This window comes from Fistularia commersonii, chromosome 5 (assembly GCF_037954325.1).
Source record: "Fistularia commersonii isolate RoL2024-O1a breed Wild chromosome 5, RoL_Fcom_v1.0, whole genome shotgun sequence".
NCBI classification, from domain to species: domain Eukaryota; kingdom Metazoa; phylum Chordata; class Actinopteri; order Syngnathiformes; family Fistulariidae; genus Fistularia; species Fistularia commersonii.
Window position 1 is genome coordinate 20,303,217 of NC_141288.1, and position 17,891 is coordinate 20,321,107.

A 17,891-nucleotide genomic window follows, 5' to 3' on the forward strand; every position below is an offset into this window, starting at 1 on the left:
ACTTAAAATTGATCAAATAGAAAACACATTGCTGAACAATGCAGTACAAGTCCTCCTCTTAAAATGTTCAATTTTTTGAAAGTTACATGAGAAATATATGGGTAGTGCCTCAAATAAATGAAATAAAAGTCAATCCAGTGCATGCATTGTTTCCAAAGCATTTGCAGTAACCGCAACAGACAATATCACAGGATAATTTAAGTGCAATTACTTTTGTTTTTATAAAAATATTCGAGTTCTCTGGTGTCAGTCACCAAACTGAAATTTTCAAAGAGGCTAACTGATAAGAGTTAAAAAATTTCCAAACATTAAATTAATTTTACTGCTAAATGACCCAGTGTCCATTCAGAGAATATCTGTCCTCACACACACACACACACACACACACGTCAGATCACCTCGTTAATTGTTCAGCTAAATTCCTTCAACAAATGAACAAATAAAAAATAAATATTAAAAAAATGGGACAAAAAAGAAAAAAAAAAGAAATAAAAAAAAATGTGTATTGACCTCTTTGGTTTAGTGAACAAAATTGTTTGGTTTCCCTGCCACCGAGGATAACATTTGGTGCTCATTGGATCACCATGTTCAGGGTTTTTAAAATTAGTACCAAATAAGTTGACATTAACAAAACAAAATTCTGTCTTTTTCTAGAACCGTCATTTTATAAACCGAACAAAGGCCGTGTATAACAACCTGATGAACTCGCAACGAGGTGTGACATGAACAGTCAGACATGAGGGTCATCATATCCTCTGCAAGGTATGAAGGAAACAACTCAGATGAATCAGTTGTGATGAATTCTTAGTTCTATTAATGCGTTGGTCACACACATGTTCAGTTTAAACACAAACATGTTGGCGTGGAAAATGCAGGAGCAGGAATATTTACATTTACTTCAACTGACAAACAAAATGGGATATCTTAAAAAAAGACAACATATTGCACGACTTCTCGTTGCGAACGGCTGCCGGCGTGAACATGAATTTACTGAGATGGCAAAGATAGTTCACATTGACCACTTTGTTTGTGTCCTGTTCAAATACACAACAACAAAACAAAGCACATGAGTTTTTGGTTTACGGTTTCCTTCCAGAAAGAAATGCATGTAAACTTAAAAATGAGCTCCTCGCTGTGTTTGTGTTCTCATCCAAAAATCTGCACAATTCATTTTACATTCAACCTACGTTGCTACCCTTTAAATGACTAGTCTATTTCAAAAACAAAAGAAAACAAAAAAAAAACATTCACTTTCTAAAACAGAACCACCTGTCAACACAACTAAAATAATTGAAGAAAAAAAAAAAAAAAAAAGGTCCTAAAATAGACAACTTCAATATGATAAACATTTTGCAGTCCAACATAATAAAGTAATATAAGAGCCAGATGCGAAGAGGAATTCACCAAATGCAGAGTGGACCTCGGTAAACATTTTTTATTACAACACCATCTAGTTTTTAATCAAAAGCAGAGACATTTACAAACATACTAACCATGAAGAGAATGGGAGGAAGCGGCGGGTGGGGAGAAAACATCAAACATGTACCCTATAAAATCTGCTGTCTAAACTGTGCACAAGGTACAGCGAGCCAACGGGGGGAAAAAGAAAGGCGCAGTGTTTGTGTCTTCTATTAAGGGGTATTATGAGCTGTTTGTTTCTTTGCAAAAAAAGCATCACACATACTCATCTTCATGTCAAATAAAACACCGTAAAAATAAAAGAGCTGTTTGGAAAGTTTTTTTTTTTTTTTTGTTTGTTTTTTTTTCTTCTTCCGTCTTTAGTTACCGTGAGTATAAATGTTTAGATAATATAGCCTTACACAGGTTCAGGGTCTTCCAGCCACTGCTCTTAAGTCAGGCAGACAAGATGAACAGAGAGAGAAGGATGGGTGGAAAAGGAGAGGAGAGATGGAGGGGTGGAGCAATAGGTGGTGGCTGTGGCTATAATCCTGTCCAGTCATGCAGGGTCGGGAGGTGGTGGCGCGCTGAAGTTCCTCCTTTTCCTTCCATCCATCCATCTTTGATCCTTGTAAGCTGAAAGGTGTCAAAACGAAGGGTGGAGTTTGGTTTCGAGGCAGCGCAACAGTGAACACTCCCTCCCCTCAACATTGCACTTCTACACTATGGATATACACGTCGCCACGGCCAGGGCTGAGTTCAAGTCACCATCACTCTGAGCGCGGGATTAAGAGGCCGGCCGAATCCAATCAGTGCCAACTGTTGTGAGCAGGGGCGTGAGATTAGCGCATCTTCCAAGGGTGGAAATCCCAAAGGTCACACGTGGAAGAGACCATAACTTTATTTTATTTTTTTTAAACTAAAAAAAAAAAAAAGAACCAAACAAACAAACAGAAAAAAAAAACAAAAACGGTAGAAGTGCGTTGCTCTCAACCCTGGCACAAACATAGAAACACGTCATGCAAACCCGAACAGGAAATACTCAAGAAGTAAGAGTGGAAACTGTACACACCAATATGTTCTTATATTCAAACTGTATACACACACACGCACACCATAATATTACGATCATCTGCTGCGGCAGAAACATGGATCTCAAACTGACTATGCATGTCAAGTACATTGTTAGGGATAGTTACACAGTTACAGGGAATGCATCAAAAAAAGCACTCCGAGGCCACAATTAGGGTTTTTGCAAGATCTCGACAAATCATTTGCAAGAAAAAGGCCAAATACTGCATGATGAAAATAAATACTGCTTGTACCTACAATGAAAACTATAAAAATATGTCTTTAAAAATAAGAATGAAAAACATGAAATCAATATAAGTGAGCGAGATGTGCAAAAATTCAATTCTTTTTGCGACTTTGCTGGGTTGATCGACAGAGACGGATAAACACACCAACATTTTGGGCAATCGGGGAAAAAAAAGCTTTCTTGATCCCTAGAGTGAGATGAGCAGACAGATAATCTGTGAGTGTGTGTGTGTGTGTGTGTGTGCGTGCGTGCGCAGTGGCCCACACAATTACGTGCACATTACAGCTCGGATACAGACGCGACGAAGCATTCGGCTGATGTTTTGCTGATTTTCTCTAATCCACATTTTTGCATCATGATGACCAAATCTGAAAATGTCACCTTCTTTAATATTGCGCTGAATCCCCGCTGTGACTATGTACACTGGTGTTTGTATACTTTGAATGTTAGCTGATGGCAAACAGATATAGGAGCGCGGCGCTCGCTGCGTTCATGCAGAGGGCTAAACCCTGCGGGAAATGAAAGACCACCACTGTCAACGCAAAGTTGTGTCTCACGGTTCGATTCCGACTGCCCGGCTTAAAAATCAGTCTCCATCCCCTCTTCTTACTTTAGGAATCAAGAGAAATCACCAAACGTTGGCCTGCGCTCTGCCTCGGGTTTAAGTCTCCATTTGCAGGGACTGTTTGCAATTCAATGAAATGTGCGCAATTAGCATGGCTGCATTTAAGCTGCTGCTTGTTGTACTTCTCAATGACTACTAGGTGAAGTGGAATACCTAGACGTGCAATAGTGAACAGTCTCAAGCACAGAAATCAATCCTGCTCACACCAGGAAAAACCCTACAGAGAGTCCATTTACCAAAACATGCTTGTACATACTTGTCAATGCCGTCAATATACACTGAAAAAAAAGCCGTTTTCTACGGCTTACTGCCTCACTGAGCACGTTGATACATTACACGGTCATCTTAAAAACATCCTGTTTACAGAAATTGATTTTTTCCATTAGAAGTTATCCATGTGACCATAGAAAAGTTTCTCATTTTATTGCTACGTCAGTCACAGATCAATATTTTTATTTGAATGCAATTTGCAATGGTATTAAGGAGGTACAGAGTTAAAATGATCGGTGCCGCATAATTTAAATACTAAGACAAATAGAATAGCGGTGCATGACTGTTTGTAACACATCCAATAACTGATAAGGGGAATGTAGGAGTGAAAAGACACAGGACATCAAGAGCTGTATATCAAACACACACCTACAAAGAGAAAGCCACATATCTGAGCCGGGTTTAGACGGAAAACCATGTGATTGGCTTGATATTCTGGAAAACTGGGTGCCGCTAAATGATGCGCGAGAAGAGTAAACACTCTTGTCACGGGAGGACGAGTAGGCAAGGTACAGGTGTAAATGCAACACCCTCATTATACATGCCAAATTAATAAACTGTCAACAATGGTCCCCTGAACTAAGTGACCTTTTCAGGAATAATTACAACAAAACAATACAGAATTACCTTACACTTTCTAAGAATGGCTCAAGCCGTTATTAGTTTGCTCTTACAAGGTGAATATGCAGTTTAAATGTGGAAGATGGGCCCACTTTACAGCCATAAGTATAAAGCAGTACAGTTGTTCTTGGTATAACTTTAAATGCATTTTAAAACTCAATTTGTTAATTTTCTGAGAGGTTTCTGTTTAACATGGTGCATGGCTGCAGGCAAAAACAGTTTATTGCAACAGTTTATACAGTACAGTGGTCCATCTTTGATGACTCCCATTACAATATTGAAATATTATACTGGCTCATACACAAGTGGAATGTCATGATGACTATACTTTCGTTATGTCAAATTACATCCAAATATCACGACTAAAAGGTAATTTCCAAATTTAAACCGAACCATAATTTTCACGTATTGGTCATTTTCATAAAGTACAGTGTGTAACAGTGAGTCAGCCAATACAGCATGCAAAATGTAACAGGCCAGGGTCAAACCATTGTCAAACGGTCCATAAAAAGCAGAGGTCAAACCAGTGAGCGGTGTGATATCGACTAAATAATGGGTGTATTTATACACAGGCACTGGCTTGTTGTTGGACACCTTACTTACGGTTTTAAACACAATGCCTTCAGAAATGTACGTAAAGTCTTTTATGGAGGAGATGTGGAAAATTTACTTTTAATACTAGCCAGTGGAAAGCTACACAGTGGATTCTTTCAATGGGATATTCAAGAATAATTCCCATAAATTAGAATTGATTTTTGCCAAAATTAAAAAAAAAAAACAACCCATGTCATATACAAGTGGTCTCTTAACTCTGAGTGATTAAGCTGCGTCCCTGTGATTTCACATGAATTGATGCTTTGTGAAGGACCTTTATCTGAAATGAGGTTTGACCGTGGTTTGACGCGAGTCTCCTGTTTGGAAAAAGGACAAATGGGATTCGATCTCTGGCACACACACAAACCTACAGGAAGACTGCAGAGATAGCATTGAACTTTCAAGTCAGTTACAAAAACTGCTTCCCCCCATGGCCACATGAACCAATCAAAACGTAAATGCATGTCTGAGGACACAAATTAGCAAATTATGCTGAGCAATCAAACAGCAGTTATTATCCCTCATTAACATATTTACTGATATTGGACTGATTACTGACATGGACATGTGGAAAATGGACATTTTTTTGGCCTTAATACAAAAATACTTTTGCCCATTTCCTTTTTAAGGTCAAGAAACATTTTTTTTTGTTGGTAAAAATAGTCAATTTACATATTAAAATACGCAGCCTTGTATCCACGGGGAATCTCTCCGTTCGAAGTTCAAATACAAAACTGCCTTTGTAAGGTGTTGCATTAATTGATAGATTCATGAAATTACTTAAAAAAAATCTTTCACCTGTTGCATTTAGAAAAAAAAACAAAAAACTTGGCTATGTTGAAATATTCCCAAAAGAGGTTCCCAGTGGACACAAAGCCTAGAATTCGAGTAACAATGTTGTTTCTGAGTAGCAGCATTGTTTGGACAAAGGTTAGGATTAGCAAGGTGAACACCAGCAGCTGGGGATTAGCATTAATCTATACTGCTCATATCACATGACAAGTTACTGCTTTACATTTATGTGGTGGACCTGGCTTTGGAGAAACGCTATGCTGCAGCACACCCAAAGGTATCATTGGTATGAAGCAATACAAAGAATGAGAACCTGTGAAAACGGGGACTCTTAAAAACATTTGGATACTGACGGGGAAATCTGAGTTTAAATAATGAAATATCTGGTCGGGATTTGAGCACTGCTACAGGGAAACTATCAGAAGCTCTGGTCTCTAGTGTAACAACGTGTGCATACAGAGGAACTTAGCGATTTAGCAGCATCAGAGTGGAACACACAAGAACCAGTATTTCAACCGCACTTCCAAAACTTTACAATTGTGATTTTGTTTAATCCCCCCTGGAGACGCAATACAAAACAGCAACCTCGGCATTACAATGAGATGTGAAGACACAGACAAACAGTAAGAATCTGATCTATGAAGTGTGATATTATAAATATTAACCTCCATCACCTTGTCATTTACAATGCATGATGCAGAAGCCAGACCACAAATCTGTCACAACGGTTTGCGTAGCTTAAATTTTTAAATAGCCGGTTCTCTTGGGCTCAGATCAATGCTCAGTCAACTTGTGTGTGTAAAAAAAAAAAAAAAAAAAAACGGTACTTCACTAAAATATGCATTGATAAGGGGCCTCTATTTTTCATTTAATTAAATACTGATATTCTGCGGCCAATTCATCCAGGTGTAACGAAATTTGGCTTTAAATGGTGCCAATAACACCTTAAGTTTGGAAAATTATGAGGTGAAATCTACAACTCTGTCCAATCTCTGAATATTTATTCATCTATCATCCGAACAAGTACAATCAGGAAACATCTTGTTTGTTTTTTTTTGAAAAACAAAGTCAACCAAGTACATAATTTAACTTCTCACCGGTGCCACGAATTGGAGTAATGACTGCAAAATCTGACATCACATGAAAATACAATGCCAGGAAATGTCACTGATATGCAAATACAGACATGACACTCAAAATATTAAGGCGCAGGCACGGTTTGAGTCATAAATGACCATTTCTTAACAGAACTATCATATATGTTCCATTTCTAAATGGAAATGGCAGCGATATTCGACAGTGCCTTTCAATTAACAGACGCTCCTGATATGGACATGTTGAACGCTGCCATTATGTCCTGAATGTACAACCACATTTTAGAAACATTAAAACACAAAACAGAACACGCATTAACAAAAATGGCAAACCTGTACTAAATACTGCAGAAATCAAATTAAATCATTCACCCACTTTGAAAATCAAACAGGTGAGCAGTCACAATATTTTCAATACCTCGAACATCCAATTTGGATCATCTTTTGGTCTACCAGCCACGACTACCGGTAAAATACAAACATTCAGATTTTATTTACAATGCAGAAAATGTTTTAAAAGACTAAACAGAGAATTTATGACAAAATTGAAAAAGACAAACATTGACTGTTTTCTTGTATGTTGAGTATTTATTCTAAACGGCACCATAACTTCTGGATTATTTTGGATTTACTCAGTACAGCTAATTCTGTACTTAACAAGCTTTAAAATGCCTGTTGACCAAAAATAGAAACTGTGGCACCGCAAAGCAAATTCCAGGTCATTATGTTTCAGGTTTTAAGAAAGCGGTTCCATTTAGCCGAGTCAAATTACACCATCCTGCGCATTTCGCTGAAAGGCAATTCTCACAATGACACCACTGGAGTTATGCAATCTCAAATAAATTGTACTTACCTTACACTTACCTGAGAGGAATCCATGGTTTAAGTGTTTTCAGTAAATACACCCCTCTTCATCTCCTCCTCCAAGTGATTCTATCAGGTTTATCAAAGTGTTCTATGGATAACTTTTTTTTTTGTTTGTTTTTCAAAGGAGTAAATACTTTCCTTGAAATCTGAATTGACACAGCCACCCCTCATGAGCAAAAATAAAATGGGATCTAACATATCAAAAGCACTAGAGGTTAAAAACTGAAAAGAAAATCAAAGGGGCCTTTAGTTAGCCTTAAACAGCTTGGCTCAGTCTTTGTCCTACAAAGATAGCGGTGAAGGATACATGGACGGCTAACAGCAAAGAGAAGCCAAGGGGGGGAGAAAATAAGTGTGCCCACCTCCATTCCTGACTAGCGATGTCGGTACTCTCGCTCCCGCTCTCTCTCGCGGTCTCTGTCTCGGTCCCTCTCGCGGTGGCGGTCGCGCTCCCGGCTGCGTTCTCGGTAGTAGTCCTCGTGGCGATCCCTGCTGCGGGACTTGTGGCGTCTGCTCTTTTCCCTCGAGCGACTGTGATCGCGTTCCCTCGAGCGCTCCCGCCTGGACACATGCGGTTAATGGGACCGCGCGTCAGCGACGTGACGACGACGCGTTCCTGTACAGTGGAACCTTGACTTACGAGTGCATCGGTTTACCAATTTTCTGAGATACGGGCCGAGATCGGAGTTGGGAGGGAGCGGGACGACGTGGCATTTTAAAAAAAAACAGCGGGACCCGCCGCTAGGTATTCAGGGGGGTAAAGTTAATTAAAAATCAGAGGCGTGTTGTGAACTTGTCTGTGAAGAGATGGCGAAGTTGTCGCCGGTGAGATGCGGCGATGGAGAGCATCGTCTGTACGGGGATTTGGCTCGGCGGACGGCGGAGACATCGACGGACGAGGCGTTGGTTTTGAAAAAAAGAGGTGCGGCAATCACTGTGTCGCAAAATGAAGTTTGGCCATAAAGTGTAGCAAAGTGTGCACGTTACATTTACTAACAGATTGTAGTATTAAGTGTGTGGCCGGTAATTTAAGGAGCAGGAAATGAAAAACTCCCCCAACCTCCTCTGCTGATCTTCTCCGCCGCCGCCGGCCTCTTCATCTGATCTTCAAGGTAAGTAGACTTAATAAAACCAGTTTATTTCTTTATATTCTCTTTTATTATGTATTATTATTATTTTGTACAGTGTTTGTTATTTATAGGAATACATCTTTCTTTTTTTGAAAAGACGCAACAAAACCGGGGTGGTGGAACGGACTAAGAGCGTTGCAATTCATATTACTGGGGAAATTGAATTTGATACACGAGCACAGATATATTATGATACTCAGTCACAGAACCAATGAAACTCGCAAGTCAAGGAAATACTGTATCATACAATACAAATCAAAACACATCACTCCCTAATGACGAGTGCTTTATGGCATCATATTAGAGGTTATGAAACGAATTATTTTCTTGTGCAAATGATATCACAGCTTTTTATTAATGAGAATGCAACAGCCAAAAATGATATTCAAGTAAAATACCGTGAGAAATGAAAAGCAAATTATTCACTTCAACACGCCAAGGTGCCGGGGTCACTTTTCAAAACCGCTTCATCTCATGAGATTTCAAACATCTGCATTACAGCCAGGAATGAAGGTCATATTTACCTGGAGGCAGAGCCATAGCTTTTTGACTCAATGCCGTGGAGACAGTCCTGTAGAGAGCTTATTAGGACTTTGCAACGGTCGTCTGCTGAGACTTTGGACTGCTTGATCAGACTGATGGCCGTCACCAGGGTCTCTATGGCACTGCCATAGTCAGCTAAACACACAGGAAACAGAATCAAGCTTTCAGGATCTATCCCGGTTGTTGTGAGGTTTTTTTTAAACACACAATACACAGACTTGTTTGGTGAAGTTTACCAGCACTAGCATCGGATACGGCTCTGGATATGGCGCTAGAGGAGATGGCCCTGTTCCGATTCATGATCTCCTCAAACTCTGCCTCGCTCAAAGGAGTCCTGGACGCCTCCATCTCCCTGCAAGCAGACACAGCAGGCGTGACGAATAAGGTTGCCGCGATAAGTTAACGAGGTAAGGTCACTGTATTGATTCAAGTACGCCCAGACGGCTGGCCGATGTACATAAACGGTAAATTACGGTGACGGCAAAATCCAAAGATAACACAACGCGATCGATTCGATCTCCCGTCCTCACCGGCCTCCAGGACCATAGTCTCCTCTTTCATAAGGTGGCGGGCGTCCATAAGGGTCATTTGGTCCTGGGGGGCCTCTGCTGTCATTGGGGGGCAAACTGTTGTTACCAGGAGGAGGGAAGAAGGCGGGGTTGACATGGGGGGCCGGTGGTGGCCCACCTGGCGGGGGACCTGCCATATGAGGAGGTGGAGCCAAAGCCATGGGGGGGCCGATGGGGCCCGGGGGGCGAGGGGGGAACGGTCCTGGGGGCGGGGGGCCTTGCTGGGGGGGCGGGGGTCCGGGAGGAGGGCCGTAACCCGGGGGAGGGGGCCCTGGAGGCAGGGGTCCCAATGGGGGCTGGCCAAACTGACCGGGGAAAAGGACAGGTGGAGGAGGCCTATCGCCACGATTTGGCGGACCAGCGAGGGGAGGGGGAAGTCCCTGGCCAGGAGGTGGAGGTCCGGGGGGGCCAGGGGGACCAGGTGGGGGGCGTGGGGGACCCTGTAGTCCACCTAAAGACAAGAAAGGGGACAAAATAAAAGGAGGCATGAACAATACAGCAGGCGGTCATATCATTTCTCTTGTTAAATGCTTGTATGTATGTATGTGTATTTATGGATGCTCCAATTCTATTGCCTTGTAGCACTCTATCATTCCCCTAACAGGTATATAAAACATTTGGGCCTTTTAAGCTGGTAAAAGATTAAAATAATGACAGACACAGATAAAGACAAGCAAGCCATAGGAACAGGGAGTCCCAAAAATCAAAAGGCTGCAAAATAATGCTAAACATGAAATCCAGCATACACGTGAAGAGCTTGCTCTTATCAAGGCTCCAAAATGTGTTTTCTCTTAAAGGCCTCAGATTCCAATTATTTTCCCACAATAGTGAATGCAAAAGCAGCACTGCTGAAAGTAGCCAAGGCCACCATTACGACAGTCAGCCTTTATGTATACATAGCATATAGTACATTCAGTAGCATTTCTTGGGTGATAATTTGATAATTTTTTTTTTTTTTTTTTTTTTTAAAAAGCACATTGACCAATTGCACAAGCCGTGGGAACTGAAATAAAGCTGACAGAGAGCAGCACTGCATTTAGGACAATAAGAGGTTTGTAGGGTCTAAGACATGTAGAAAAAAAAAGCAGCGCTTTGAGAAATTTGCCTATTGATATTCTGAAGGGAGTCTTCAAAAGCATTTAATATTTCCCCCCTTCATGCTCCCTAAACTGTATTGCTTTGAATACCCTTAAATATTTACTCTGACCTTACACAGTGTCAACAGCTTTTGATTTATATTAAGGATTAGTTAAGAAATCAGAGTCCACTGTCCTGACAGTGAAAGCCATCAATCAGTCTGATCAAATGAGGTGTTTCACCTCTGTCACGCCAGCTCCCGTTCCTGCCGAATGGCGGCAAGGGATTGAAATTCATATCCATCAGAAGGCCATCTTGGTGCCTAATCAAATCTGGAGGAGAAAGCAAACCAATCACATCTGTCCCCTTCATTTCAGTCCGCCGACTAACAGGTGGCCTCTTGCAGCCCAGCATCATTAAGCACCAGTTACTAAGCAAAAGATGTGAAAAGGGTAGAATGAATACAGAGATGATTAAATGGAAAAAAAAAAAGGAGAAAGTGAGAACTCCATTCTCTACAACCTTGGGCAATCAATCCAAGATTTGTAAATAGCCTTAACATTCCTAAATTCAGCTTTGAGAAAAAATGCCTGTCAAAGAAGGGTGCTGGAAATTGTCAGTAAGCAGTAAATGGTAGCCAGGCCATACGTCCATGTTAAAAAAAGGTGGGGGGTGGGGGGGGTGGGGGGGTAAACAAAAGGACAAACTATATTGTGAGGAAGCCATGCATAGATAAAGCCCTGCCGGGAGAGAATTAAAACTTTAACGTTCCTTCCAAAGAAGCAACACTAGGACAGATAAGTTGTTTTTGTGCAGAGCATGAGTAGTAGCAGTGCCTGGACTGGGCTAACGGGGCAGCACTCCCGGAGAGAAAGCACCCCCTTCCACACAGTAGCTTCAACACAATTGATGCACTTGGATTTCATCTGCGGCGATGCTGTAATGTCAAGTTGTTTAACCACAGGTGATTTCAACAAAATATAGATTACTATCATGTTTACGTGCTGAATCCATATTCCTATCAAATGAGAAAAAGAAAACAAAGAGTACACCTGTACAACCCCCACCAGGACAGACTCCTAATGTTACCATCTCTATACACTTTGAACTCACCGCAGCAACCCTACAATTAAACTCGTGGCACTAATAGATCAATACACGGCAAACAATCCAAAGCATGCAAAACCACAAAACCCATTGGTTTAAGTGTGATGGATTGGGGCACAACAAGCACGGGGCTATAAAAGTATCACCATTCAAAACACAGGTTCAGGAGGTCAGATTGAAGATATTAAATTCCTCTAGCAAGAGACAAGATATTGCCTGAACCGTCCACCTAACCGATATGTTCAATAAAAGATGACGATCTAACTGTTCATCTGATCGTTTACCTTGGTTCTCCAGTAACTCAAGCTGTTTCTACATAAAATATTTAGATTAAAACCTAGAATTTGGATGCTCTCAAGAATCCAAGGGTACAATCACCTTTTTCCAATATGTCCATTTCAGAAATGATTTCCATCTTATTTTAAACACACACATCTATTACTAGCCATGTACACTGTCAATGCCGGTGCTGGTGATTGCCAGGAAGCAGGTCGTTTCCATTTCTAGTTTCTTATTAATAGAATAATTCAGACGTTGCAGACATCGAATGGAGCCATTGTATCTTCAGCACATCAGTCATCACTTTGAAACCAAAGCATTATTGTTGATATAGCCCCAAGGTAATTTTCACAATTATTGGGGAGAGTACAGTTTTTGTGAGTTCAATGCAGCATGACAAATAGGTTTGGAAGCTAAGTCTGGTCCAATACCAAATGTACACAAGATTTACTTCAAAATGTCCATTTGCTTACAATGGACATCATGAGTCTGGCAGATCAAGTTGTGTAAACCAAAAGGCTTATATAATTGAATTTCTAAAAAAAAATGTAGACGTACTCGAATTCTTCCTGAGGGACAACAAGACGTCCCCTGGGCAGTCGGGATATGTGGTCCTATAGTGTTCTGGTTCACCCACAGGGCCCCCTACCAGGTATGGCGCTTTTCCACTACACAGTTCCAGCACAACTGTCTTTGCATTTCCATCGAGGATAGGACCTGGTACCCAGTGCCTTTTTTAGTACCTACTCTGGTGAGGTTCCAAGCGGGCAGAGCCAAAAACGCGACGCCAACAGACTGATCTGAGAACGGAGCCTGCCATTCTAAAACATAAACCTGCAAGGAGGCTACATGTTGGTATGGCTGCAGCTGTCTCCCGCCACTCGTGGCCTTCTCTGGCTCTCTCCTCCTGCTCTGTATCAAAAAGCTGAGCAGTAAATACACCAATGCGTCCATTGTTTGTGTTTAGTGTTACGTATAAATCAACAACAGGGAAGTTTTGCAGTGCCTCGCTACGACGACCTCGCCCACATTGAGTAGGTACGAGGAAGCTATGGAAAACCACCCTAACTGTGTTGGCGTTTTAATGGAACAGTGTGGTGGAAAAGCGCCGGTAGACACCTGGAACTTCCAAAAAGGAGGTGCCCAAGAGGAATCTTTAGTAGGTGCCACGACCACCTCCACCCGCTCCTTTCGATGTGAAGAGGCAGCCCCTCGACTCCAGAGCCCCCTTCACCGAATCTCTAAACCTACGCCTCGCTACCCTGCAAACGACACGTATCTCAGCCACTTGTGTTCAATACCTTGTTCGTTCAGTCACGACTCAAAAAGGTCAAAGCTGTAGGCGAGAGTAGGAACGTAGGGCGGTAAATGTATAGCTTGGCTCTGCTGCTCACCTCCTGCTTCCTCAACAAACAAACCAATGAAACCACCTGGCTAGTTCATGTGCCGTTCTACACTCACTGTTGACCAACACTACGAGATACCTGAACTCTTTGACATTGAAGCAAAAATGTTTTAACATACAACCTGTGCTGGGTGTTCCTGATCACTGAGTGGGGTATTGTCCTATGCTTCTTGCAAAAACACTCCATTCTGACAAACACCAAACCAACCAGGAAAATGTGGTGGTGGCCCTCCAGGCCCCACAGGACCTGGGAAGCGGTCTCCTCCAGCACCAGGCGGACCAGGGAACCTGCCTCTACCTCGACTCCCCATTGGAAAACCTCCCCGAGGGCCAGCACCTGGGGGACCAGCTTTACCTTCCCCAGACATCTGGCCTGACTGGGTACCTGTGTAACAAATAGTACTAACTCAGTTTTTCATTGACATGTGGTAACTAGTAAATGTGTGCTCATGTTGAGACATGTAACTAAGTGTACTTTGTCAAATCTATGTAAATGGATCAATAAAAACAAAAATATTGGTCATCTCTTGAGAATCAAATGTACATCTGGTATTTAACAAAACTATGCTTGTATGCATGTTTTCTGCGCTGTGTGGCATCGTCCTACTTACTTTTGCGCGACTGCATTTCAAATTGGCTGAGGGACTGTTTGTTGCACGGTGTGACAAGGGGGTTTTGACCATGGAGCTCCCTCTTCGACAAGAGCTCCATTAATTTCCTGGACGATCCCTCCGACCCTACACACACCAGAGCAAACCTGGAAGACACAAACATTTTAATTCTTTTTACTCATATCCTGTAACCTCCTTCCTCCACATATCCCCCTGTAGTCAGGGTATATAGAGCCACTATTAGCTTGAATTTTTAAAAGTCCAAACTCAGCTCTAATAGCAGTCAATCTGAAAGGGAGCCATGCCAATGTGAAAACTTGAGAAGAATTGGCAGTTATGTTAAATAAGGCTGTTCAAATCTCAAAAACACATGGCTGTAATGCTGCATTTAAAGCTGCAAACATTTTAATTTCCAAGTTTGCTGTGATATGTGGGAAGAGGTTTAAGAAATGCTGAAATCAAAACAATTCAAACATGAACCACTTTACAGATTAAATGAAATAACGAAAATAAAGTTCAAGCGCAAGTCAGACAATGATAGCAATGACAACCCCTCAAACCTTCACTGGCTGCCATACACCACAGCATTAACTACACGTTTTTGCTATACATTTTTTACTTATATACTTAGCACATAAAATCTTATCATTCATTGTTTTTGTTGCTTAAACTTGTTAAAATTTGGAATTTTATTTCAGATCCTGCTGAATTAACAAAATTAGGGGTTGTCCTTGCTCTAGTGGTCAGACAAGAAGACTGCAGCAACCCTGTAGCAGGATGTGACAGGGACCACATTATGTACAGTTTCTTCCTGCAAAGACAAGAGTAATGAATTTCTAATTGGCACATAAATCTCAAACATATAAACAGTAAGAGTGGACACACACTAGCCCCTGGTTTGTATGAGGGTGAGACTAGTAACATAAAACAAATGCTTACCCCTTTGATTGGCCATTAGCTCGGTTTTCAAAGAATTTGATCTCCAGCACATCTGTGATGCCTATTGACCGGATAGCTTCCGTCAGGTCTTCATCTGTTGTCCACTGCATCGAAAAAGCGGAATTACAGGTGTGGGTAAATACATTTTCCCCCCCAATAAAGGGCCAGATAGGATATCTGATACGGACCCATGTGAGGTTGCCGATGTACAGGGCAATCCTTTTGCCCGTGTAGGTATATACGACATTGGGTGGGGCGCTCTTCCCACCCTCGGAGCCGCCCGGCGCAGGCAATGTGTCCAGGTAGTCGCGGTCTTCTGGTGCATCACCATTATTGGCTGATGGGGATATTACATCATCATACAGGTCAATTTGCTCATGAACAGGGTAGTCAGCCTCCTGTTGGGGGGAAAAAAAATCTGTTAGGTCATGTATAACAGCTGCTGATATGTAGCTTTACACTTTCGAACATCTCTAACTTGCAGCGATATTGTGTTTGTAAGGCAGTGGTCCCGAACCTCTTTATCACCGCGGAACGATCAACGTATGACAATTTTACCACGACTGTAATAATAAACATTTATTTCCCCTTCGAAAAGAAACTTTCTGATGTCTGTTTTTTACCCATTTTGCTTGCGAGTGGGTTACATTTTTGGCACTCAAGTGACTGAGATGAAACGGAGAGATTCTGGTTGTTTTTCAAAATAAAAGATTATTTTATTTCTTGTGCGGCCCGGTGCCAATTGATCCACGGACCGGACCACTGTTGTAAGGGGGTTTCATGACTTGTCAACCATTTAAAGGATTTTCAATAGTTAAATATCTGCTGAATCAAGCAATGTGTTTTCCCTCTCACAGAATTCACACAAACAGAAAACTGGCAGTTTTCTTTTGTGTCACTGAAACGCTGATAAAACAAGTGAAACTTCATTGATGAAAAAGGGGCCACGGTAAACAGAATAGATTTAAGGGAAACAAACATGAAGAGCCTAACAATTCATTTGTATTTTCCCAAATGGCAGGACTATGCAACACTTCCACATGGTACAAGGATTACCAAGTATCTTCTAAAATGAACTGGACTGTGATATATTGACTTCCCATGTTTAAAAAAAAAATTCAAATAATGATGCAATTGCATCTATAATCGCTTTAGTTGCCACTTTTTCCTCAACTATCCAGTCAGATAGTCACTGGTAGCCATTCACACCGAATGATAAGATTCAAAATTCAAAGCGTTTATTGTCACATGCAGGGTGTAGAAACGTGTTTCCGAAGACAATAGTTTTCTCGACAGTGAAATGTTTTCTTTACTGGCTTAAACAAACAACTAATACTCAATTATTTCCTTTTATTTACAAGTGTTACACAGAATCGTAACAATTAACAACGCGGCCAATCAGTCCTGCTCATTCATTAAACCCGAATAACATGACAACGACAAATTCAGACAAAAATTGTTGCAATCTGGAGTTTTGTGTGCTAAACATAATGCAAATGATTAAAATCTACATGTTTGGTATTTAAAGGAACGGCACATCAAAACACCTGAGTGAAAAACCTCCAACGACCGAATTTTGCGACGCAGCTCCGAGCGTTAGCAGGTGGATACGTCGTGTAAACGCAATCGTTTGATTTAGCTTTGTCAAAACGTTTAGAATAAAACCTAATATCAAACCAACAATTTAATTGTACAATGTTGAAATCTGTGTAGATAAACTTTAAAACTAGGCTAGGGGGCGTGAGATGGAACAAAAACATTCTCACGTCGCAAACATTCATGCTAACGTTACATCGGCTAACAGTCTCATTTAAATGTCATACAATGAGTCACAAATGTTTTAGTGTATTTTAAAAAAAAACATATCGAGCGCAACTTGGTGTGCCTGGATGAAACGTAATACTTTGTAAGAATTGAGCAGTCACCAGTTTTTTGATGATAAGACTGTAAAAATAACAGTTAGCCGGGCTAGCAAACCTAACTGCGTTTGTTTGGCTTTGCTAGCCCGCCACTCGCGGCCATGCCGAGGCCCGAACCGTCCGATTACTAAACAATGAAACCAGTTTGTTTCTCATCACCAACACCACCACACAATGCATATTACCCTCGGCGAGCACCTAATATGACAATATATGTGGGGAGACGCAAAAATACGGCTTTTAGATTCGACAGCACTGGCCGAGGCTGCAGACTTAACAGCATGGTGAAAATGGCCTACATTACAGCAAGTCGGTACACGTTTAATACGCTTACCGCGCTTTTCTCGGTTGGGAATAAAAAACAACCGCGTGTACTTCAAATTCACGGCATTGCAACGTTTTGCAAAAATGCAAAATTAATACCTGATTAAACTCCTCCTCGACGTCGGCGTAGATGTCGATGTGATCCACACCGTCCGCCATTTTCCTCTGACCCGTTCCTCCGTGTGTCTGCACGGGGATGCGGGGTAACGCTCAACAACGAACAATGAAACGGGAAACTAGCGCCCCTATCGGTCAAACAGTAGTACTGCAAGCACCCAACACTTCACTAGAATATCATATATTATTATACACTGCTTAAAAATATAAAGGAAACACTAAAATAACACATCCTAGATCTGACAGAATGATGTATTCTTAGTTGAATGTGCTGACAATAAAATCACATAAC

At 41.4% G+C, this 17,891-nt stretch overlaps 1 protein-coding gene across 10 annotated transcripts; it reads right to left on the reverse strand.

Moving 5' to 3' along the window:
- Nucleotides 1-1,417: 1,417 nt before the first annotated feature.
- On the reverse strand, nt 1,418-17,664 carry cpsf6 (cleavage and polyadenylation specific factor 6). 10 transcript variants are annotated; one of them, XM_086147275.1, is made up of 11 exons: nt 17,582-17,664; nt 15,428-15,637; nt 15,240-15,343; nt 14,301-14,446; nt 13,898-14,074; nt 11,141-11,230; nt 9,783-10,272; nt 9,489-9,604; nt 9,234-9,387; nt 7,942-8,140; nt 1,418-2,034 (listed from the first exon to the last, which is right to left on the reverse strand). In XM_086147275.1, exons 1-10 carry the CDS (start codon nt 17,639-17,641, stop codon nt 7,954-7,956), a joined length of 1,734 nt encoding a protein of 577 aa, XP_086003401.1. In that variant the 5' UTR covers nt 17,642-17,664; the 3' UTR covers nt 1,418-2,034; nt 7,942-7,953. The 10 variants fall into 10 exon arrangements, with proteins under 10 accessions (XP_086003401.1, XP_086003399.1, XP_086003406.1 ...); XM_086147273.1 differs by having other exon boundaries at nt 9,471-9,604; XM_086147274.1 differs by lacking the exon at nt 1,418-2,034 and adding an exon at nt 7,514-7,645 and having other exon boundaries at nt 9,471-9,604.
- Between the last annotated feature and the right edge of the window lie 227 nt (nt 17,665-17,891).